The sequence below is a fragment of the Macaca nemestrina genome, chromosome X, assembly GCF_043159975.1.
Source record: "Macaca nemestrina isolate mMacNem1 chromosome X, mMacNem.hap1, whole genome shotgun sequence".
NCBI classification, from domain to species: Eukaryota; Metazoa; Chordata; class Mammalia; order Primates; family Cercopithecidae; genus Macaca; species Macaca nemestrina.
This window is the reverse complement of record NC_092145.1, coordinates 116,310,769-116,336,988: the sequence shown is the minus strand read 5'-3', so window position 1 is coordinate 116,336,988 and position 26,220 is coordinate 116,310,769. Positions and strand designations below refer to the sequence as shown.

Genomic DNA, 26,220 nt, shown 5'->3' with positions numbered 1-26,220 from the left:
ACAACTTATTGCTGTGATATAATTTGATTTTGTATTGTCATGTATAACCTTCAGAAGTTATTTTCTGTTCATATACTAATGAATCAAATTACGTTGGATGAAAAATTATCAGAAGATTTTTTGGTATTAATAAAATATACATATAATAAAAATATTCAACATGTTTTAAGATGGCATTTTAAATAGTAACAGTACGGCAGAAATATAACATGATGTTCTGAAAAACTAACATGACAAAATAGGATTAATTGTGATTTGTGGATTTCCATTTAATATAAACCTTGTTTCTTTTTTGTTTTTAATGAAATTATATCTACTAAAGTAAATGTGGCAAAATGAGAGAAGTAAATCAAAGAGAATTGACCAAAACTGGCATGGTTATTCCTCCTCTAAGCCAAACACATCCTTCAAAAGGGTCAAGTAGTCAATGTATTTCGCAGGAATAGGTGATGGCATGCCAAGCCAGATATCTTCACATCTCTAGAAAAAAAAAACAAAAATGGATATGATTAGAACCACATTTCAAAGTACAGTTTTGAAAATTCAACACCGAAGTTTATTTTCAAAGGGAAAATTTCTACCATCTACTTCAGGTTCATAAAGACTTTGTGGTAGACTGGATACTTGTTCTTGATTCTTCATTCCCTCCCTGTATAAGAATTACGTGCCCACACTCTTTGTCATATGACTCTGCAGAACCTCCCGTGGAGTAAGAAGAGTATATTTTCCTGTTCCTTTGATATGTGGTTGGCCACATGACTGGCTTTGACCTATGTACTCTTAGCAGACATATCATGAACAGAGGCTCTAGTGTGCTGGCATCATTTGGCTTGGCCTTCTGTGCCTCTGCCATCACCATGAAAAGAACATGGCCCAGGATGCTGTTGTTTTTAGAATGACCAAGGGGGATCAGACCAGGATGGACTTGCAGACTAAGAGCCAAGCTTAGCTGAATCCAGCCATGCTTCACTGACCTACATGCCCATAGAAAAGAAAAAGAAATGTGCCTTCTCGTGAACCACTGAAATTTCAGGAGTTGTCATGCAGCATTAATACAGTGATAGATCCTCCTATACTTTCTTAAGAACCCAATTTTTATTTTTATTTTATTTGTTTTAAGGCAGGGTCTCACTTTGTTGCCCAGGCTGGAGTACAGTGGCGCAATCTCTGCTCACTGCAACCTCTGACTCCCAGGTTCGAGTGATTCTCATGCCTCAGCCTCCCGAGTAGCTGGGATTACAGGCACATGCCACCACGCCCAGCTAATTTTTGTATTTTTAGGAGAGACGGGTTTCGCCATATAGGCCGGACTGGTCTGGTCTCAAACTCCTGGCTTCAAGTTATCCATCCACCTCAGCCTCCCAAAGTGCTGGAATTACAGGCGTGAACTGCCGCCTAAAGAGACGGGCGGATCACGAGGTCAGGAGATCGAGACCATCCTGGCTAACACGGTGAAACCCCGTCTCTACTAAAAAATACAAAAAACTAGCCGGGCGAGGTGGCGGGTGCCTGTAGTCCCAGCTACTCGGGAGGCTGAGGCAGGAGAATGGCGTGAACCCGGGAGGCGGAGCTTGCAGTGAGCTGAGATCCGGCCACCGCACTCCAGCCTGGGTGACAGAACGAGACTCCGTCTCAAAAAAAAAAAAAAAAAAAAGAACCCAATTTTTAAAATACAAACTGGTAGCTATACTGGCTGCTTGGTTACTGTTTCTTCCGTAAACAATGAAAAGAACACTGGATCACTCACAGTGTGATCTTGCAGATAAGCCACTTTGTGTGTGTGTGTGTGTGTGTATACATATACACACACAGATGCACATTGTATATAATATGTAAATATGTGTGTATATACACACACACACACAAACTTTTTGAATATGCTGCAATGGTTAATTAATATCAACAGGAGGCAAAGTCCATATATATGCCTGCTTATATTTCTACTGTCAAGGTTAAAATATGACTGTCAAGGTTAATTGTTGTATATAAGAGGTTCTATATCTTTACTAGTGTTACATTAGTATCGAGAATCGCAAGGTGTCACAGAAACATAGGTAAAGGCTCAATAATTTGATGTAATGGAATTTTGGAAGCAAGCTGAGTAAGTGGTGTTTCAGTTGCACCTTATGGGATGAAAAACAGTTCAGCAGAGGGTTTAGGGTCGTGAAGGGTGTTCCAGGCATAGGGACCAGTGTAAGCAAAGGCCTGGAGACCTAAAATCTATTTTCAAGAAAGGGTGAGTAGCCCAGTGTGGTATGCGGCACATGGTGCAAAGTGGCAAGAGAGATGGTTAGAAGGAGAAGCTGGGGCCAAACTTCTGGCCTTCTGTGCTAGTTTCTACTTGAGGCTGTGGTTACGGGAAGTCACTGTAGGTCTTGGCCAGTGAAATGACAGAAATCTGATTAGAAACTGATTAGCTAACTTGCTGGATGTACAGAGAATGAAATGAAGTAAGAAAAGCAATCTGGAGGTGAGTGCAATAATACCGCTGAAAGATGACTGTGCCATAACCAGGGCAGCTGAAGTGGGCATGGAGGACAGGAGCTACCTCTGAGAGATGCTGCTGCAGGAGAACATAAAATAGCTAGAAGGGGATCAATTGAAATGGTGAAAAAAGAAAGGTGTAGTGCTATGGGTTGAGTTGTGTCCCCGCCCCCCCGCAAAAGAGGTATGTGAAGTCCTAATCCCTAGTACCTCAGAATGTGACCTCGTTTGGAAATAGGGTTTTTGTGGATGTGATTAGGTAAATTAAGATGAGGAAAATGAGATCATACTGGAGTAGGGTGGGCCCCTAATTCAATATGACTGGCCTCCCTATAAGAAGACAGCCAGGTAAAGACAGAGACACACAGGGGGAACACCAGGTGACCACAGAGGCAGAGATTAGAGTTTTGCAGCTGCAAACCAAGGAACACCAAAGACTGCCAGCAAACCATCAGAGTCTAGGAAGAGGCAGGGAAGGATTCCCACACAGGTTTCAGAGAAAGTGTGGCCCTGCTGACACCTAGATTTTGGAGTGCTAGCCTCCAGAACTGTGGAAGAATAAATTTCTATTGTTTTAAGCAACTCAGTCTGTGGTACTTCGTGAGGGCATCACTAGGAAACTAATACAGGTAAGGATAGTTCTAAGAACTCTAAATTTAATAATAGTTGACAGTATCTGTTATTAGTTTCCTGGGGCTGTCATTACAAAGTACCACAAAGGAAGTGGCTTAAAGCAACAGAAACTTATTCTTTCATAGTTCAGAAGGCCAGAAGTCCAAAACCAAGGTGTTGGCAGCATTGGATCTTTCTGGAGGCTTTCAGGGAGAATTTATTCCATGCCTCCCTCTTGGCTTCTGGTGGTGGCTGGCAGTCATGCCTTGGCTTGTAGGCATATCACTCCAGCGTCTGCCTCCAACTTCACATGGTGTTCTCTGTGTATACCAATATGTCTTCATGCGGCTTTCTTATCAAGTCACCAGTCACTGCATTTAGGGTCCACTCTAATCCAGCATAACTTCATTTTAATTAATTTTATCTGCAAAGACTATATCCAAATAAGGTCACATTCTGAGGCTTGGGGTAGACATGACTTTTGGAGGGGACAATATTCAACCCAGTGTAATATCATAAGGAAAGTAGGAAGAGTTTTAAAACATTTTTTAGTAGGAAAACAAGGCTCAGAGGGAAATTCTAAGTTCAGTTGTGGGCACTTTTTCTTTCTTTCTTTTTTATTTATTTATTTATTTATTTATTATTATTATACTTTAAGTTCTAGGGTACATGTGCATAACGTGCAGGTTTGTTACATATGTATACTTGTGCCATGTTGGTGTGCTGCACCCATCAACTCGTCAGCACCCATCAACTCGTCATTTACATCAGGTATAACTCCCAATGCAATCCCTCCCCCCTCCCCCCTCCCCATGATAGGCCCCGGTGTGTGATGTTCCCCTTCCCGAGTCCAAGTGATCTCATTGTTCAGTTCCCACCTATGAGTGAGAACATGCGGTGTTTGGTTTTCTGTTCTTGTGATAGTTTGCTAAGAATGTGGGCACTTTTTCTTTCAGGTGTCCATGGGACATCAAGGTGAAGATTCTGGTAAACATCTGTAAATATGGTTATATATAGCACAGAGCTAGAATCCAGAACCGTGCAAAGATATAGAAGTCACTGGAATATGAGTGACATGTAAAACTATGACAATTGACAACACTGTCATAGAATCAGACAATAACTAAGTACCAGCATTTCTGATTCAGGTGTAAAACCTTAATTTAAGAGATGATTTATGATGATGATAAACTAGTTGCAGATTTGTGCAGGGTTATAGATAGGAATCTTGTAATTACCTAGTAGTAATAGGAATAACAATACATTTATTGGATATTTACTACATGGCTGATACTCTTTTAAGTGTTTTACATGTATTAAGTTATTTAATCATCACAGAAACCCCTTAAGAGATAAGTATTATGAGGATAATCTATTTACAGGAAAAGAAACTGAGACACAGAAGGATTAAATAGATTGTCTCAAGTCAAACCTCCAGTCAGTGGAGAAGCCTGGATTATAATAACCTGGGCAGTGGAGCTACAGAACTATGCTCATCTGCGGGGCAACCCTCCAGAGCTGAGAAGGATCTATTCAGAAGCAGCTGGCTTTCATCCTACACAGCTACATTTGGTCCTCACACTTCCAACAAGAAAAGTTAAGTACAAAACAAGGCAGTTCTTGAAGTGACACTACTCTTCTCTCTCAAGGATGCTGCCTCTCAGAAGTTGAGCCCAAACCACCAACTGGCAGTATGAAGAGTGAAATGACCATTCAGATGGTTGATGGCTAAACCCACTCCTAAGGGGTGTTTTGTGTAACTCATACCACATAGAACTTGGTAAAACGTCCTTCCTTACACCAAAAAGTAGTAAACCATTACACACACACACACACTAAACAATATATTTTAATCAATGAAGGCTAAGATCAATAGTCATTCAACTCCACTATTTAACATGCCCTCAAAAATTTCATTACAAAACTTATAGCAATATTTGCTCTTAAGTGATGTTTGTAAATTTTATCTCAGTATAGAGAAATAGTACAAATATATGCCTTCAGAAATCACCATCCTCTAATAGGTCTTTTAAATAAAAGTTTTCAACACAGAAATAATGCATTATGTAACTCATATAAATATGATGAAATTATTCAGGGACTGGATCCTCTTATGAAACAGGTCAGGACTAGAAGATTCTGCCTCATAGCTTATGAGTTAGCAAAAGTGGTTTTGTTTTTGTATTTTTGGAGCAAGGAATTGTGATTTCAATGCTGACAATAAAGAGAAAATAATAGAACTCACAATGCAATCATGAGAACTCAAGAATTTGGAGATGAGATCAAATTTGTTAGCAACTTGGGCACAATGAAACTCAAGTAAATATCCATGAGATTTGGTATTAAGGATAATTTAAGATGAAAAGATAACAGTAGTCCATTTCTTTAAATCCTGACCACTTTAAACCCCATGACTCGCACAAAGCTCTCCTGACTACTCCGGCCCCATTGTGCTCTTTCTTTCGAATCAATGCCACTTCCCTTGATTATTTTTCCTTTTGTCACTCTTCCTTAGGTTCCAGGTGGGAGTGACTTTCTGTCCAAATACTTCATAAATGCCACAAGCACATTAGCAGTGCTGTGGGTCCATCTATTGCCAACTCCCATTTCAGGGAGATTTTCACACCTATTGGCTTAAAATGGACTAATGGAATCAAATTTGGGACCAAAGGAAGGTTAGGAAACAGGAGAGGTTTCCAAGGCTCAGGGGATGGGGTGAGGGGCATCAATAAAGTAGAGGGAAAGGCACTTTCTTCATAATTTTGTCTATAATTGGATCTACTTAAGGAATCTCATGGCTAGCCCCTTGGTAAAATGAAGACATTTTTGGCAACATAAGAAATCCACATACTACCACTGCCTAATTGTACTTTCTAATAAATCTGCAAATGTTCCAAATATTGTAGAATCTTTATGAAAATCTGGGCAGTGAGTTAAAATACTGTCTTCATTAACTTTTTATTAACCCTACACTATGCAATGCAAAGAAAACTCATACATATGGCTTTCCCAGCAGTGCATATCAGTTTTAAGTGGGAATAACTGTGTGGTACTTTTACAACAGGAGGAGTCATCCACAGAAGTTGATCCTGCCCATTCTGGGTGAGAACAAGCTTACTTGCATCTCTGTAAAGCAGATTCCCCTGGCAGTGCAGGTTTGGAATTTGGGATTTTAACTGTCTACGTGTAGCAGGCTCTGCCAGCACCCCTTCCTATCTCCTCATCCTTTCCACTCTGGAGCACATCAACCTGACTTCCAATGGCCAGCACCTGCGTTCCTTTGCCCTAGGGCTTCTCTTTGGCCTCTGAGGCTTGCTTTGGCTGCCCCTGTGGCAAGCCACAAGTGCCAGGGAATTATTTCCTTTGCTCCACTTCAAGAGCAGCCCTCAAACAATGACTGATGGGAGTTGATGGATGAATACCGCGGCTCCCTTGTACTTTGGGTGAGATGACTCTGAAGTATCAATGTTTCCCAGTTGCATTAAGCTCTAATCATTAGGTCAGGTGTGGGGGCTCACACCTGCAACTCCACCATTTGGGTGGCTGAGGTGGGAGATCACTTAAAGCCAGGACTTCTGAACAAGCCTGTTCAACACAGTGAGACCCTGTCTCTACAAAAGAAAAAAAAAAAAAAAGCAGGGTGTGGTGGTGTGGGCCTGTAGTCCCAGCTGCTTGGGAGGCTGAGGTAGAAGGACTGCTTGAGCCCAGGAGTTTAAGGCTGCAGTGAGCCATGATCGCACCACTACACTCCACCCTGGGTGACAGAGTGAGACCCTGTCCCAAAACAAAACAAAACCTTCAATCGTCTACATCATCTACATTTGTAACTGGTTTGTTAATATGCCTTTAGTAGCTCCTTCCCTTCCCTTTCTCACTCTCCCACTCCCTTACTAGTGTTTTCACTTCTCCCCCCAAAATGATTTACACTTAAATCTTTGTCTCCAAGTCTGCTTCTAGAGGAAGTCAGATGTAGATTCTATGCAATTTTGCATTTATCAAAATTAAGAATATGTCTAAGAAAGCCACAGCACAGCTTGAAACAAAGCAACTTCCTGGCAAACTGGATGAATCCAGAGTCTCCAAGTGACTTCCAGATAACTCAAAAGACAGCACTCAAATCTCAGAACAAAATCTGATGTAATCTGGAGCATAAACAATACATGCCACGTAGTGTTTTCTGGAAGAAGGAAGAACTATGAAATGCAGAGTGAAATTCAATGATACAAAAATCAGGATTCTAAAATGTCTGGGAATCATTGTCTCCAAGAAGGCCCTAAGACATCTTCCAAGCTGGCTGTCACTCGAGGCACTTAAGATGTCAAACCAGTTGGCAATAAATTACTCGTTCATCAGTGGTGAAAAAATGTAGCTGCCGATCTGTAAAATCGCACACCCTTGAAATGGGAAGCAAAGATGGCACTGGATGAAAACCCAGTAAACAGCAGCTGCCCAGTGAGAATAGCAAAGCTGTGTGTGAGCTAATGGGCCCTAGATTTATTTGCTTTGACATTTTTAAAAGGAAATTTAATTGGATTATGTCTCCTTCTTGTTTAAAATTTTCTACTGTAATACTGGCCACCAGATGCATGAGGGGAAAGATCGGGAGCCAATTAAATTCCATGCTTCACTGAAACAAGGTTATTTTTATTCCTCCCAAATGCAAGGCAGATAGAGTCATGTTAGTGATTTCACCATGTTACTCCCCTCTACTCACTAGGAAAAGGATGTTTCTATGAGAAAGATCTATAAATGTATGGAAAAGGCCAGTGGTGTATACAGTATTAAAATTGTGATTTTCTTAGATTTTCTCCCTTCAAATAAAGTTAACATGGCTTTAGAAATAATCTAATTAGTTTGACAAAATCATAAAAGCAATTAAATTTTAAGCAAATCAAATTGAAATAAATTTGGGGAAAGGATTTTGTGAACATTTCTTGAGATAATCAAGAGCATTCTGATAACATAAGGAAAAGCTCATATATAAAGCCAGAAGATTAGCTTATATTTCTATACATTTCTGTCTTTACAGCAATGCCAATATTTCATGATTGTTTCCCCTTTCTCTAGACAAAGCTTCAACAGAGTTGTCATCTGTATGTGAGTTGTAGCTAAAAGACAGGTGTAGTTTCTAAACAGAAAACCTCTCCTTGGAAGTGCAATGCAGGGCAAGTAAAGTTTTCAGGGAGATGTGGATTTTTGAGCTTCAATGACAGGCTTATGTGTACAATTCAAGTGGACATCACCTGATGCTGTAGATGAAAGTAGATTTCAGGAGTATCCTTTCCTACTAGGTTATTGCTCTGTGTTAGGTCAACAGTATGTGTTTGCCAGTTATTTTTTAAGTCTAAGAGGAATGGTTAACAACCTTTTATTTTGACTGTTATATTCAACCACAAATATTAGAAATAACTTTACTTATTTAAAAAATTGGCACCAGTCCCTGACTATATAATCCTCACCTTTAGGGATATCTCTGAACCTCAGCTTCCTATCTAGAAATTGGGGATAATACTTATTCTGCAAGATTGTTGGGACAACAAAATGTCACAGGTTATTCCATGCTCTAAATACCAGAAGGAGAATCTCAACAAGGTGGGTGTCCAAAGACGTTTCCCAAGGTGTACCCAACTGCCCCCTACTTCCTGATGCCAAGGCCCTATATCATCCTATTGTGAAAGAGAGCGCTTTCGAGCTGACTGCTAATGTTTTTTTTCACAGTGACGATGTTCATAAAATGAAGCCATATCCAATTTTTCTCAGAAATGTCAAAAGATAAGACGCCAGTCACACAGTGTAAGTTATAAAGTTTATATGAGAACCGATTTAGTGTTATTTTTTAAAACGTGACTTCTGAGATTAACCAGACAGGCTCTAAACAGTGGGACCTATTCTGCCAGTTTTACAGCTACCATCTGTGAGCAAACACAATAGAATGGAAATGGGGTCTCCAGGCCATGACAGCGCCAGGGCAACATGCTGAGACCATAGATAGTCACATAATGGAGTGAGAGTTAAATTACAGCCCCATGGCTCACCATGGGCTGCTGAGGGGCCAGGCAGAGGGATAAGCAAGGGAGTCCAATGAGAATCCAGGCTACAAGCCATTGGCTACAGGCCATAGCCAACAGTCATGATGGATGACAGCTTACATCCAACCACGTAGGAAAAACCTGTCACCAAAGGGCAGTAGGACTAATCAAAGCTAGACTAGCTATACTATAGTACTCTTTAAATTCTCCTTGTTTGTGGTTGACCCCAATTCCTACTAGCTGAGGCCACCTGACAAGCACATGTAGGGGAGCCACCTCTGAGTCCAGGAAACTGGTCCTCAAATCCAGTAGACCAAGCCCCAGAAGTAGTTAGTGTAGACCTAGCTTTTATCCTGGCTGTGGGGCTTGTTCTGAGCTCAAGGCTTTATTCTGATAACAAACAGATTGTGCTGGGTCAGTCTCCATTTGCCCCTCAAGATCCATTCTTTGCCCTTTTCACTCTGCTTTCTGCCCTGGGAGACCGACTCTGTGGATTGCATCACTCCTCAAGCTTCCTTGCTCTCTGGCTTCTGGGTGGGTTCAGCCAAGGTGAAGCAGCATCAGGAGATCAGAAAACAGGATAAGCAAGAGGTCAGAGTATGGATTTTACTTCCCTTCACCCTGTTCCCTCCATGCCAAGCCATGGTTTGGGAGTGGCTATAGTGGCTACACTACTCTACCTGCTGCTATCGTCCAGCTCCTCTGCTGGGCTCCAATAACACCAGTCCCCCAGTCCCTCCCTGCTTCTCCCGTTCTTGCCAGTCCCTGAGTGCTCCACCCTCCCCCGCGTCCCCGCCTGCTTGGTTCCCTTAACCCTACCCACCCCATCAACAGTCCCTTTATCAAATCCATCTCCAGGATCCCTTTGAGTATGCTGCGTCTTTCCTGCTGTAACCTCACGGGTTTAGGGACTTAGCCAGCTCTGTCCCCTTGGCAGGGTGAAAGCTTGGTCTGAGCCTGCTGAGTGGCTTCCTCTGATTGCCGAATGGTGCTAACTTCAAGATTCCCCATCACTATGCTCACTGTTTTGGAGGGATGCCCTGCTAGAACTCCCTTCCAATCTCAAGTCTTGTGGACCAGACCACACCCCTACTCAGCCTGTGGTTGGCTGAATCCTGTGGTCTTGTTCCTGGTTTCTGGCCTCTCCCTTCTCACCCCATGATGGTTAGTCACACTAGACTGGGAAGGTGTCCCAAATTTCCACCCATAACATCCATCCTATCCATTCATGCTGATGCAGACAGAATTAGAGTTGAATCTAGTACTGAGGCCTACTCAGCTTTCATCAGCCAATAAGTTTCTTTTCATTTCTCAGTAAGATTCCCAGTCCAGAAATGAGATCCTGCTGATGACAATATTCAGCCCAGGAGTAAAAATATCCAGGTTCCAGGTGGTGGCTGTACTGGTAACTTCTACAGAGCTCTCTATAACACCTCTGAAACTTTAACCTGAGCCAGCCTGTCGGGCTCACATACTGGAGGAAGGGTGCAGCTTCCCAACTCTGGGGCCTCCATTTAAGCCTTGCTTCCACATAGGAGCTCAGCCTGCCATTCCTTGTTCTCAAAAGACCTTTGGTCTCATCACTTCACACTCAGGGCTGGGGTGCCTTCACAACCTGATGGATCTTACCCTGAAGCCCTACATGTGACTGGCTATGGAAGACTCCTCAAATGTTGGCAATCCCCAAAGTCATAACTGGGAGGTTTTCTCTGCCCAGTTGCGCCCCCAGGACCTACACATCTGGTCTGACTCCACCACGGTCTCTTATAGCATAACCACTCTCCTCTCAGTTCCCTACTATGAATAGAAGATTAGGAAATAACCAGGGAACCAGCTGGGGAGGAGGCTGTCACACTGCCAGGCTCTCAGTTGATACCAAGTAAAGTCAACAGGGGCTTCAAGAGTAGTTGGTTGCCAAGCTGTGATATACTATCCAGAATCCCCTTGAGGAGGGATTTGGTGGCCCAGCTGCTGGGAGTCCCCTTCATGGATTTCCTGAGCTACAAACATGTCTTGGCTGCAAAGAGCCACGCTGCACAAAGTCATATCTCTTCTTGAACCAACCCACCGGGACAAAGGCCAGGCCATTCTGGCCCAACTCAGGACAACGCTGAAAAGACATGCTAACTCCAGAGCTCCCTATGGGTTGGCCAAGGCTATCTTTGGGCTTGTATCACAGTTCAACTTCTCCCTCTGCCCACTCTTCTTCTTTTCCCCCACCTTTCATGGGAGATGATCCCAAGGACACTCCCAAATAAATATCCTACACATTAGACTCCATCTGCTTCCTGGAGAACCCCACCTGTGACAAACTCTGACCCAGCAGTTATTCAACATTATTAATAACATGTGAGCACACTTACATGGGTCAGTAGATATTATACTTTTTGCTCCTGTATTCTACTGAATAAACTATTCAACATTGTGCTCAAGCCCTTCATGCTAAATATTTTCACATGAGATTGTAGACTCACTGGTAATATTCCCAAGCTATTTTATGTCTTTATGAAATAATAACAAGCTTATCAGTACCAGAGTGCTTCAAACTCTTTGGAATCTAGTTAAGTTCTCATTGTTGGTGAAATTGATCAGGTACCATTTTATATCTATTTTCTTTTCTTTTTTTAAGTGGCTGAAAAAGAATAGTCCTTTCCGAATGCCTCCTGCAGACTGAAATACTTCTAGGCTTTATCAGCAGAATTGATGAGGCCCTATGAGTAAAGTTCTCACCATAAATGAATTGCAATTAGAAGAACCTAGTGCTGAAGCCCAAGCTGTTTCTGATATGACATTCCTGGCCTAGAACCATTCTCTTGCCATTAAGAATAGAATCTCCCATCTTAACCTTGGCAGGGACTGCCCAGCCCCCTGACTTGAGGAAAGTAAGACATCTCCATTTTACAAAAAATAATAGCATCCAACACTTAAGCCCTTACTATGGCAGAGGTATTGTGATAAGTGACTTGTGTATATTGACTTCCTTAATCCTCACAACCCTAATGGAAGTACTATTCTTATCACCATTTTTGAGATGGGAAAACCTGAAAGGTTGAGAAATTTGTAAAAAGTCACCCAGTTAGTTGATCATAGAGCTAAGGATTTGAACCAGGGTCCCTGTGATTGGAGACCTTCTGGTCTACATTGCCTCTCAAAAGCATCTGAGGTCCAGGGCTCGATACCTATCCCGGTTGACAGAGTTGAAAAGTGATGAAACTGGGGAGAGGTGATTAAAGGCAGAGTGGATCTTTGGCCATCCCATGCGGTGACTTCTCTTCTAGTGTGTATGGTGATCTTTTTGTGGGTCATGAAATCAATTTAATGGGTCATGAACAACATTCAAAAGAGAGGAGAAAAAGAGGTAGTGGGTAATGACAAAAAGGAAAAGAAAAGAAAGGAAGAGAGAAATGAAAAAAGAAAAGACTGTATCATACTACACCACATGTAGTCAGAACAGTATTAATCCATGAAATCTTAGATTCCGTTATATATGTGCATGCTGTGTTGTTATGAAAAAAGTATCTTTCTTACTGTAGGTTGTAGTACAAAAAGATGATTGGATCTCATTCAAACTCAATAGTCATCAGGAAAATAAAATTTAAAGTAGTAAGTAGTAAGTAGTAAGGTATGTTTTCAGAGGCAAAATAAAAAACAACCTGGATGCCTGTCAATAAAGAGCAGATTAATAGAGCCAGGCGCAGTGGCTCATGCCTGTAATCCCAGCACTTTGGGAGGCCGAGGCGGGCGAATCACAAGGTCAGGAGTTCAAGACCAGCCTGGCCAACATGGTAAAAAACCTGTCTCTACTAAAAATACAAAAAAATTAGCCAGGCATGGTGGCGTATGCTTACAGTCCCAGCAACTCAGGAAGCTGAGGCAGGAGAATCGCTTGAACCTGGGAGGTGGAGGTTGCAGCGAGCCAAGATCACGCCAGCTTGGGCAACAGAGTGAGACTTCGTCTCAAAAAAAAAAAAAAGAAAAAAAAAGAGATTAATAAATTATTATATATTCACACTATAGCTATTAAGAATGGTTTAGGCCTATACATATTAAACTAGGGAAATTTTCCATGATTAAGAAAGAAAAGCATACTCCAGATAAATGCATGTGGTATAAACATATTTTCACACAATACATGATGAAATAAAACCCCCAACACAGAGGTAAACATTTGGGTGGTGGACTGAGTGGAATGGAAGAGGAAAGAGAGAAGTAGAAAGTAAGGAAAAGAATGACAAAGGATTATAGCAAAAATAGGTATGTCCTATATATTATTCAGGGTCTCATGGGAAATGGAGGACATATGCAAACTGTGGAAATTGAGAAGAGTTTAATAAAGTGACTAGTTACAAAGTTGTGGGAAGTGTTTAGGAAAACCAACAGGGGATAATCCCCTGGGTTTATAACAGCAGGGAGCCATTACTACCGCCTGAGGCTGAAGGGGCACATGAAGGTGGTCACCAGAGCCTAGAGTGGCCAGCCATATGCAAAGAGCCTCTAGACAAGTGCTGTGGACTTTGAAGGAGGAGGCCGTCAATCTGGTGTGACTGGCAGGGAGGAAGAAGATTGCTCTCTCCTTTCACCCTCTACTCTCCTGCTGGTGCATCCCACTGGTCAACCCAACTGGAGGCCAGAGGGCTAGGGGACCCACTCATGTGGCCTACAAAGGTCAGTTGCCAAGGACTGGCCTGGGCAGGGTCAGAGCACGGTAAAGGGCTCTGGAGAGCAGTCCTAAAGGGACATAGGGATGCAGTCAATACAGACTACTAGAACATTCAATGAAAAGGTAGAAGAATATAAATCCCATCTACCATGTTTCTATTTGTATGTAAAAATTAAATATTCACATGGATAAGAATGAAAGGGTTATCAGGGCAAATGACAGTACTGATTTGTTTTTGTGATAGTATTTCAGATTTGGGTTAATCCAATCCAGTATCTTCAAAAATAATTATATTTGAAGGACAGTTTTCTTTTTTATTCTTTGCAGCAAGAGACCTGAGTTAAAATTCTGACTCTGCCTTACATTGCTGTTTATCTAACTTCCTCATCTCTAAACTGGGAATAATAAAAGTACCTAAGATTGCTAAGAGGATTAAATAAGCTAAGTGATTTTGAGATCTTAGAACAGTAGTTGGCACACAGTAAATGCTTTAAGTGTTTGCCGTTATTTATGGGGACAACAGGACAAGAGCCTCCATGGCCAGGCGTAGTGGCTCACATCTGTAATCCCAGCACTTTGGGAGGCCAAGGCGGGTGGACCACTTGAGGTCGGGAGTTCGAGACCAGCCTGGCCAACATGGTGAAACCCTGTCTCTACCAAAAATACAAAAATTAGCTGGGTGTGGTGGCACATGCCTGTAATCCCAGCTGTTTGGGAGGCTGAGGCAGGAGAATCGTTTGAACCCGGGAGGTGAAGATTGTGGTGAGCTGAGATCGCACCACTGCACTCCAGCCTGGGTGACAGAGTGAGACTCCATCTCCAGTCCACCCACCATCCAGCCAAAGCAAGTTCTGTGTAAAGGGCACTCTTGATCATGTTGCTGTCTTCCTTGAAGTTAGTCAGTGGTCTCCAGACCTCACAGGACAATATTCAAATGTTACCCGTGCAGGTATCTCAGCTTCATCCTTTTCACCTCTTCCCCATGTGCCTTTGCTCTGGCCACACCAGTTCCTCCTGGTTCTGTACAAGTACCATGCTGTCCCATGTCCAGAGAATTCTGTTGGAAATGCTTTTTCCAGACCATGTCACTTTCCTACCTTGCTAACTCTTACTACTCATCATTGAAATTTCAAATGTCACCTCCCCTGAAAATACTTCCTGTTCCCCCCAGTCTGTTTAGAAGCAGCTACCTCCTCATCCCATAGAATCCCATGCAGGCTGTATCACGCCGCACTCCAAATCATGAGGGTACCAATTCCCGCATCAGTAGTGGGCCCCTCAAAGGTAGCAATGACAATTTTTGTCTCTGGACCCTAGCCTAGAGCAGAGAACCTGATGAGAGTCGATACTTAATCCTGATTTGTCTGGGGATTACATTCATAAATGAACAAGATAAGTAACTTAACTGACCCAAAGTCATTCAGCTAAGTAGGTGGCAGGGCCAAAATTCAAACCCAGCTCTGTCTGACTCCAAAGGCTACTACTTTCCCCCAACCATCTGGAAGTTCTATGGCTGCCCTTGGAGTAGCTGCATGCCTGAGGGAATTCCCAGGGGCACTAGACCAGCTCCAGCCAGAATGAGCTGGTCAGCAGAGACCGGGAGAAATAAATGCCTCCTTTCTGGGAGTATCAACCACATGACATTTGCTTTATCAAGGGACTTTCCCAAGAAAATCAATTTCTGGAGCATGTTAAAATACAAACAAACCACCACCCACCCACCCACTTCTTAAAGACAATTGGTCTAAAGAGATCTTAGAGAATTCAGACAATTCCACAATGTTGAGAGCACCATCTGATCACGTGAACTTTGTTTTCCCTAACCAAGCATTTTTCTATGGAATTTTGATTTTAAATTTGGCTCCACCGTGAAATGTGCATCCCCATATTCTATTGTTTCACCCATGGCAAACCTGGGTGCACAGTCACGGATACCCTAGGGATTCTTGCCATAGGCACCATTTGAGATTTGCTCTTGTGGCTTATGATGATGTTACCAGAATCCCTTGATAACAGTGTTTATATCTATTTATAACTGTAACCTATTCTCCTATTTTCCATATAATTGGATGCGACCGAGGTTAAAAAAAAATTCAGCTGCATAAGAAAAGTCATGCTTTTACAGAGCAGATGTTTGCTCAGCATGGAAAGTAAATTAGCCTTTAACACAAATACCCAGAAACACATAAGCACTCTTTCCAAAAGCACTGGTGTTAATATTTTATGATGAAAAATAATTTAAAGATAAAGGATATTAAACATGCAAGGGAAGTAACCATAGATGGTTTTTAAAATAAGTGTTCATTTTACCTCTTTAAGGTATGATGCTGGTTGCAATTCAGGCACTGGATTCTTTCTCCAGTTCAGGGCAGAGAAAAATGACTTATAATCTATTTGTTTTTCACTGTCTTCAAACCTGAAAATATAATTATAATATATAATTTGACTCAATCTGTCGAATTCAAGACCAAAATGTCGGTTTCAATTTTTATCATGAAAACATAAAACCATATATGCTTCAATATCTGAGATTTTTCTTATTTCTTACAATTTCTTATTGCTTCTGACCCTCCAGAATGTAAATTCTTTGAGCAGGGATCTTGCCTATCTAATTCATCAAAATATCCCCAACAACAAGATCAGTGCTGGCACTTAGTAGGTGTTCAATAAATACTTGTTGCAGTTGCCACAGAATCTGCTCATTCAGTGACTAAGACTATAGTGATATTTTGTTAAAAATATTTAAAAGTCCTTTCAGTTTAATGGTTGATATTATATGTCAGCAAAATAGAATGTCCTTATATTTCTTAAATTGTATACCTTTTAAATCTTTAAGGTAAGCTAGATTCATTTGTCTACCGGCATATTTTTTGAAAAAATAAAAGGCATCTTTGTCATGTATTATGTAGCCATTAAAAGGGGTTATTTAGATCCAAATTTGCTATCATATAAATTTGTTCTTGATACACTGTTGAGCAGAAAGGAGGCTGTAAAACAGTATGTAGAGTTATGATCCCACTTTAGGTTTATACTTCTATTAAAAAACAGAAAAAGTATGGTAGCAATAGACTTACGTATTAAGAACAGATATCTCTGGGAAGACAGATTCTGATTTTTGCTTTTTCTTTAGACTTTTGTGTATCATCTGACTTGTTTTAAGTTTATAATCAGAAAAACTTCAGCCCATTTTCATTTTGAAAAAAAATTAACAAATGATTATTCTGTACCATAAAAATACAGGTCAAAAATTACGAATCTCTTTGACTACTATTTCCTAATTATGGACATTGGCTAAAATTCTTCCTTAACCATAATAGAGTTTTGGCCATGAAGATACAGTAATTTCAACACAATTGCTACAATGACCAAAACACAAAATACTTCTTAGTGTAATGCCTCAATGCCACCCATCCTAAATTTGATCATGTTCTGCCAGTTTTTAAGGCTGATTATCATGTAACACCAGTTTTTGAAGGAAAATACAAAGTACAAAGTGGTCACTAGACATTGTTCCAGGCACCCTATTCCAGGCTCCTGCCCTTAAAATATACTCCTAATCAGTCCAAAGATTTTTCTCTTTTCTTCTCAAAGTACTAAAAAATTAATAGCTTATATTTATAAACTAATAAAAATTAGTAGCAATAAATTAAATGTTACAAGCTGAAGTCACAATAGCCTCATCAATCTAAACAAAATGGAATAAACAAAGTGACCAGAAGAGGGGAAAGGGGAATTCTGTAATTCTTTTGTGTACATTTTCTTTGGCCAAGGATTCTAAGCTGCAATTCCAATATGCTGCCCCCTACCCACTGTTTACCCTTTAAATTGTGGCTCACTAGTCAGTCCAACTCCTTTAAAGGACATACTCTGTTTATGGAAATATTTATAGCCAAAATGTAGGACCATTATTTCTTTTATTTGTGTATGTTTTGGGGGAAGAATGAAAACTCAGTTAAAGATGTCTCATAACAAACTTTTTTTTTTTTTTTTTTTTTTTAGCACAGAGCCTTGAAAGAAAGTATTTCCTAATATTCCGAGTAGGAGCTAAGGTCAAAGAATGAGATCATGTAGGACCTTTGGCTTTTATGCTGAGGAAAACTAAGAGCCACTGGAGCATATTATACAGAAAGGTTATGAGACCTTCAATGTTCTGAATGTCTGTGTCCCCTCAAAATTCATATAATGAGACCGCATCAATGTGATGATATTAGGAGTTGGGGCTTTAAGGAAAGGTGATTAGATAGTGAGGGCTCTGCCCTCATGATGAGATTAGTGCCCTTATATTAATTAAAGAGACCCCAGAGAGCACTCTTGCCCCTTCTGCCATATAATCCTTTAAGGATTCAGAGGGAAGGCATCGTCTATGAACCAGGAAGTGGGCCCTCATCAGCCCCAAATCTGTTGTCATCTTGGTCTTGGGCATCCCAGCCATGAGAGCTCTGAGCAATGAATTTCTGTTGTTTATAAGCCACCTAGTTTATGGTATTGTTGTAGCAATCCGAACAGACAAAGAAGGGACTTGTGATATTTTTAAAAGATCACTCTGACTGATATATTCAGAGTTGAACACAGAGGGCAAGGCAGAAGTGGCAAGGACAGTTAGAAGTCCCTTGCAGGGATCCAGATGAGAGAAAATGGCAGTTTAGATGAGGGCAGTGGCACATGGAAGGCAGTGAGGAGAGGGCAATTCTGAATATACTTTGAATGTGGGATTCCTAAAAGACTATATATATATATATATATATATATATATATATATAGAGAGAGAGAGAGAGAGAGAGAGAGAGAGAGAGAGAGAGAAGAGAGAGAGAGAGAGAGAGGGAAAAAGAGAGAGTATTCAGGATGACTCCAACGCCTCTGCTTGAATAACTGGAGCAATGGAGCTGCCCTAACTGAGATGAGAAAGACTGCAGGGGCTGCAGGTTGGAAAGATCATGAGCTCAGTTTTGTTTATGCCGCATTTGGATGGAAAGTGAGAAAGTGGGGCTATGAGTCTGAAGCTCAAGGAAGTAGTCCATTTGAAGATATAAATGTGGGAGTCGTTAGCCATATAGAATGTATTTAAAGTCATAAAATTGGGAGACTTGAGGAGATCATCAATAACATAAGTTCTTCTGTCTGTTCTTAAAGTACAGAATTTGTCAGTAAATTCCCATTACATCAATTATAAGAGGCACTTACTCAATCTTAGGGGTTTCAGAAGTATAGTATCCCAGTAATCTGGGAACCAGTCAAAGACTACCAAATAAATCTGGGATCACATCAGACTTCACTCCTCATATACAATCCACTAAGCAGTCCTGTGGGTTCTACCACTGTAGCATATAACAAGTCTATCTATTTCTCTGCATCTCTTTTACCACTCCCTAATTCTAAGCCACTATTGTCTCTCATCTGGATTATAGCAATAACTTCCTGTCTTGGTCTTGCTACTTCTACTCTTACCTTGCTGCAGACCATCCTCCACTACAGTGCTCTTTCTAAAACACAGATCAGATTAATCACTTTCTTGCTTGCAATCCTCCAGTGGCTTCCCAGTCCACTTAGAACACAAGCTAAACTCCTTATCAGGGTTTATAAGACCCAACTTAATCTGGCTGCTGATGGCCTCTCTGATTACATCTCCTCACTTGAAAACTCTCTCTGTTTACAATGTTTCAGGTAAACTAGCCTTCTTCTAGTTCCCTGATCATGCCAAGATTGCTGGGAGAAATGTAAGGCATTTGCACTTCTGGTCCCTTTGTCTGGAAAGTCCCATTTCAAATGTTGCTTCCTTAGAAAGTCCTCCTGAAGTTCCTCTTATCTGAGTCCCTATGCCTGAATTTGCATTTGCCCTAGATGATGGCACTGGAACTTACTGGAAAATTTCTGGAAGTCACCACAGGAAGTCCTATTATTAGACTTTGTTACCACTAACTCTGATACTTACCTGTTACCTCATAACACCCAGTCTTCCTTCCTGCCCAGTTCATATGTCAGACTCAAAACATTGAACCATTTATCCATTTAGGGGGACATTTGAGAATAATATTTAGGAATCAAATGATATTCAGGAAGGTCCACTGAATAAAAGTATACATAGCTCAGAAATAATGTCTAAATTTTTTTGAGAAAAAATGCTTGAACGAGTTCATCTTTCCAAAATCCCAGAGCCAGGCCTAAAGGAAGAGTTGTGGTAATGTGGTAAAATACTCCAAGCTTTTCTTTTCAGTTCTGTCTTAGAGGATCTCAGTGTGTGTGGGAATCCCCCCAAGAGGCACAAGGGAGAAAAGAACAAAGGATATTTCAATCAAAAGGAATAAAACTAGCTCATGTTTCTTAGAAGAATTCTTTGCTCTTGGGAAGTAGATAGAGTTGCAGTAAATCATGATGAATCAATCACAAATATTTCTCTCCCTTTTCCCCCAAATCCTACCAAAATGACCAAAAAATAATAAAAATAGGTTATAACCCACAATGACAAAGAGAATTGGAAAAAAGACAATGGTAGAGAAGAGACGTCAAACTCTTTTCAAGATGAAAAGTAAACAGAGGACTGGTAAATAACTTGGCAGAGCTGAGGAAGAGAAGCTGAACCCTAAATGTCCCTGTCAGTGGGGAGAGGGCACTCAGAGTCCAGTTGATTTGGCCCACAAAATTCCTGGGAGACTGAGTGACTGCTGACTCCAGGTGCCAATAAAGGGAGGGATACGGTGTGGCACCGAAAACACGGATTGTTTGAAAGCCTGAAGAAAGCGGGTGATGGGTGCAGTGGCTCACGCCTGTAATCCCAGCACTTTGGGAGGCCAAGGCGGGCGGATCACGAGGTCAGGAGATCGAGACCATCCTGGCTAACACGGAGGAAACCCCATCTCTACTAAAAATACAAAAAATTAGCCGGGCGAGGTGGCGGGCGCCTGTAGTCCCAGCTACTCAGGAGGCTGAGGCAGGAGAAGGGCGTGAACCCGGGAGGCCGAGCTTGCAGTGAGCTGAGATCCGGCCACTGCACTCCAGCCTGGGCGACAGAGCGAGACTCTGTCTCAAAAGAAAAAAAAAAAAGCCTGAAGAAAGCAAGAGCAACTGAACCGCCAAGTATCTTCTTCCATACTATGCTCCTCCCTGTAGAGAGCAGAGGCTTGTTCGCCAGAGAAATTCAATGAAAGAAGCTCCAGTTTGGGGAGAGGAGGCAAAATGGATTGCAGAAGACAGGGGCGGTCAGGCGCCTTCCTTCCCCTTTTCTGTTCCTAGAATACCAGTGGCCATGCTTAAACTCTCCCTTTCCCCCATCACACCCTCGCTCCTGTCTTTGCAGGAGAAGGTAGGATTCTTCTTTCCATACTCTGAATGGTTAAAAAGAAATCTCCAGATTCCAGCTTCTAGGGATTCTCTAATAAAATGAAGCCTCAGGAGTTGACTGGGCAGTGAAATCCATTAATCAACAAACCCCTTCCCCCGACCAAAGCATCCAACATTAAAGACAGAGAAGCCAAAACAGCAACAGAAAAAAAAAAAAAAAAAAAAGGGGGGGGGGGAACCAACGGCAATTCAGGGAACAGAGGGAAAGATGTGAGATATGAGGATGTATTACATTCCTGAAAAAAGAACAGAAGACTACAAGAAAGGAATATCTGGATGAAAAACGTGCTCTTGGAATTAAAAATATTAATATGATAGTAAAAGATGCAGTAGAAGGGCTGGAATATAAACTTAAGCAAATCCCTTAGTAAATGCATCCTAATGAAAAAGAAAATCTGGGAGAGAAAATATCCAAATTCGAGAGATCTAAAATCTTTCTATTTATTATTTATTTATTTATTTATTTATTTTTCATACAGAGTCTTGCTCTGTTGCTAAGGCTGGAGTGCAGTGGCACGATTATAGCTTACTGCAGCCTCGATCTCCCAGGCTTAAGTGATCCTCCAGCTTCAGTCTACTGGGTAACTGCAACTACAGGCACGCACCACCATGCCTGGCTAATTTTTTTATTTTTATTTTTGTAGAGACAGAGTCTCACTATGTTGCCAGGCTGGCCGAGAACTCCTGAGCTCAAGTCTCTTCCTGCCTCGGCCTCCCAAAGTGCTGGGATTACAGGTGTGAGCCACCACACTTGGCCTTAAAATCTTAGCAATAGGAGTTCTCATAATAGAGAAGAAATTATTAAATAATTAATAGAAAATTTCTCAGAACCAAAGGACAGTGACTCCAAACTAGAAGAGCCTATAGGGTGTTAAGCACAATGAATCCATATATAGTTACACACACACACACTCTCTCTCTCTCTCTCATCATGAACTTCCAGAATACCAGGAATAAAGAGAAGATCCTAAGAGCATTCCAAAAGAATAAATAGCAATGGAAATCAATATTAAGCTAAATTTTCAGTCACTATAACAGGAAGTTAGCAGACAGTATCTGCAAATGATCAATTATGGTATCATGTGCAGTGCACTCAATATGTACATGCTATTTTAAATAGCAGAAGCAGCTAGAAGTGCTGAAAGTGGCTCCTTCTTGTGAATGGGTCTAGGGGGTGGAGAAGAATGTGGCCAGAGATTGCTGTTGTTGAAATAAGCTTTTTAGAATGATTTGATAATTTTTGACTATCAACATATGTCAGTTTGATACGAATAAAATTTTAAGGAGTGTAAAAGCAGATGAGAGACTCTGAGACATGATTTTCCAGGGAGTAAACATGTAAAAGTCAGATGTGGAAAGAAAGAAGTGCTACTAGTCGGGAGTATATTCAGGAGGAATGAGTCTCTCAGTTTTCCTCCCTGCTCCAAAATTCTGCCCGTAGCCTCCTGGGCCACTGACGTAAGGTGATTTTTCGTGCCATCATTTGCTATATAACATGCACTCTAATATACACCCTGCTTGCTAGATGAGGTTGTAAGTAGAGAATCAGGACATAAGGAAGATCTCCAGTCCCAACAATAGTATAGGTCAGAGGAGGAGGAGGAGGCAGGGGAAGCAGTTCAGAGAAAGGTCTGAATATTACAGGAGTGAGAACAAATCAGTCAGTCAGTGACTACAGTTACCCCTGAAGGTTATCTCCCCAAGTCCGCCATCACGGGGAGGGAGGCCTCCCTCTGTCTCATGGCTAGAAGCATCATTTACCAAATCCTAGCCATCCTTTCAAAATAATCTGGAAAAGCCTATGAATCGTATAGAAGATAAATCTCCTTATTTCATGGCCATGCTGTGCTTTCCATAAAAAACGTGGTCCCAATTCTCCACCTGAGTCCCCTGCTTCACTCCTCTCCAAACGACATTGGCTCTTGTTAAAACTCTGATCCATGGTCAAAGGACAAAGATTTGCCACTCTGGAGGAAATTCTTTTCAAAAGGCTTTGAAGGCAATTCCAAAGAAGAACTTTCTATGGCCACATTGTTGGAATCAGTGTGCAGCCTTCCAGGGTGACTGCCCTAAAGGGCAGCACTAATTCTGGCTTTGAAGTGTTTCTACGCTTGTTAAAAAGTCAGCCTTCTTACTTTCAAGTCCTAGCTCACAGTGTGAAAGTGTTTTCCTAAAACCTCCATAAATTCTTCTTTCCCTTTGATACTCGCGAATCCACCATTTTCTCCACTACACAAACTCAGAGACATGTTTGTGGAAAAAGGGGGAGGGAAGGCAATTCCTCTGGTTCCTTTCTAGATAATACGACCCCTCGAACATGCTTCCTGATGTCTTGCTAGGTGGGAGTTCTTAGAACTGAGTCTGATGTGACGTTTGACTGATGTTCATACTCCCCCTCCCCAAAATGATAAATGGCTTGAAAACCACAGAAGCCATCCATCTCCTTGCTATGGGGAATAATCCTGAGCTGCTCTATTTCCACCCTTGGTAGAGGTAAAAGGCTCAGTGGCAGCTGTATTTTGCTGAAGAGGAGCCTTCTTCTCCTCTATTGCAAAGGTCACCCTATCATTTAGGGGAATGATCTGGAAGGGAGAGAAGATGGTGAAGATCCATTTTTGACTCAGTTGTATTTGGTTTCAGTCCATTACCCAACAAACCCAGGGGTGCATCCTGAAACACCTGGTAAAAGTCATCAAGGCCAGACATTTGAGAAGAGGTGGAGCTCTGGGCCCCTGCGTCAAGTTGCCAACAAGTAACTCTGGTTATCTCTAAATAGTCATGCCTCTAAATTCCAATTCTGACTACAGCACAGATCTCTGTGAGGTGAGTCACAGCTGCCAGGTAAGGACTGTACATAGAGTCAATGCTCTGTTTGTCCACATGGTTTGGGATTTAAAAGAAAAATCTTTTCAACTAGAAATTCCCTTATATTTGAAAAGGTAGAAAGCATCTGGGTGGGTGGATGTGTCTGACAAAGAGACAGAGAGAGTGAGAGGAGAGAGCACACAAAATAGAAAAAAGGGAGAGATAGAGAGAAGGGGCTTCTCTCTGAAAACTTCATCAGTACACCAAACACTCTGCCACAATAGCTACCACATGGCTCAGCCCTTGCCCTTCACCCTCACTGCCAGGTATTGTTGGGTGAAATCACAGGAGCCCTAACCCTGCCTCTGGGAGCGGGGCAGGGGGCAGGGCTGGGTAGACTATAATGAGATGATTTTAAAGCCCTGTTAACTTTTTCCGTTTTAACTGATATTTCTGGATGAGGCACCAGCTCTCTTGGGAGGCCAGTTCTAAGGCATTCCATGGAACCCAAAGCCAACTATAAAAGTCTAGCTCAGGACAGAGCTGCTGGGGAAAGAGTTGCACTTGAATCTCTACTTATTCCAAGTCTAGATTCAGAAGGCCACAATTAGGGGAGAAGGCTGCCTCCTTCCTTCCCAGTCCCACAAAGAATACATGGAATGACTTCAGAATTCCCTCTACCTCTTACGATCTAAAAATCAGAATTTCTTGCTTATTATTACAGAGGAACATTAATATCCAAATGAAGGCTCAGAGGTGTTGAGTAAATGCCCAAGAATCGCATGGCCAAGAAGCAGTAGAGTTGACCTGCAGAGGCAGGAGCAGCTCTGGTGGATACCAAGCCCATGTTTTTCTCCCCCGTGTGCAGTGCATTAGCACAGGACAAGTCTTTGAGGCTGCAAAATGAACGAGATCTAGTCCCTACCCCCAGGAGCTCAGATAGAGGCAAAGGCTTAGAGTATCTTAGGGAGTTGTAGTTCTACTTCCATTAGAGGCTCATCTTGGCCTGGAGCACAGTCTTCAGTGAAAGACTCTCCTTATACCTCAGAGTTTACACTTATGAAATGAGGAATAATGCCTACTGTCAATTAAAATGTACCTTTTAATATGCTCAAAAATTTGCAGAATATTCTAAGGCCCTTAGCACTACATCAATACAAAGTGTCACTCCTATTATTAATGGATAATCGCTACCACTATAAGAACATTTGAGTCTGATGCTCTGTACATTAATGAAATGAATTTGCTTGGTAAGTAAGGTGACCTTATACCAGCTCCCACAGCACAAACTGACAGGGGCTGACGTAACCAGATACAAAAAGATTTTGAAGTCTTGATTCCAGTTTGAGTTATGCTAACATAATAGGAAAAGGCCAACCTGAATTATAAGAAAAATGGGAATGGGGTAGAAGTAAAATCCTGGTACCAAAATATAGGGTTAGGAGAAATACAAGGGTAACAATTACTGGGTGAAAGAAAGCATCCAACCCTTTAGCCATATTGTTTTTCATCTCCTGATCTGAATTCACACAGCAGGGTTACACGGCTGCTCAACAGCTGCCCAGCTTCATCCCAAGGCAGGTAAAACTACTACTGGGCAAGAGCGTGCATTGAACAAAGTCAACAAGCTCCATGCCTGCCTCCCACGGGAGACTGCAGACGTCAGAGGGGGCTCTGGCTTAGCGTGCCATAAGGAGGGCTGTGCAGAAAGAGACTCTGGTCAGGGCTCTGTAAAGCCCTGTGGAGTCTGTGGGGAACAATAAGAATGCAGAATATAAATGTAAGCTGCAGGCTGATGGGCCCATTAGGAATTAGGGCAGTCTTTGAAAGGAATCTGCAGAGATGATGCAAAACACCAAGCATGTGACCCAAATCATGGCAGGGCATATTGGAGGGAGAGGGGAATGGGAATGAGACATTTTCTAATCTGATTAGTCTGAAGTTTCCCCTGAGTGTGGAGAAGGGTCACTGCACAATTAGAGGCAAAGTTAGACTGAACATGGTCTGCTTAGCAGCTGAGCGGGATGACCTCCTCAAAGCTAAGCTGGGCTTGGAGACAGATGTGTTCAGAGACTGAGACGACTTCGAAGCAAGTTCTGAAACAATCTTTTTGCATTTAATGTCAAATCGTAAAGGCAAAGACAAAACAGTCTGCTGAGAGAATGAGAGGATGATGACTTGGTGGCCTCAGCACTGGATAAGAAACATGTAGGTCCTCCAGAGGCCAGGCTCCCACATTACTGGACTTTCCAGGACAACTCATCCTCAAGGCCATCACAAGATAATCTAATAAAC

At 41.8% G+C, this 26,220-nt stretch overlaps 1 protein-coding gene across 1 annotated transcript in view; it reads right to left on the bottom strand.

Moving 5' to 3' along the window:
- Positions 1–244: 244 nt before the first annotated feature.
- The window catches only part of LOC105463430 (EF-hand domain containing 2), a 197,036-nt gene continuing 171,060 nt past the window's right edge, over positions 245–26,220 (bottom strand). Inside the window, exons 14-15 of the mRNA XM_071089226.1 lie at positions 16,096–16,201; positions 245–480 (exon numbers count right to left, since the gene is read on the bottom strand). Of these exons, the coding sequence (XP_070945327.1) occupies positions 379–480; positions 16,096–16,201 (208 nt within the window). The 3' untranslated portion in view covers positions 245–378. The remainder of the gene's footprint in view (positions 481–16,095; positions 16,202–26,220) is intronic.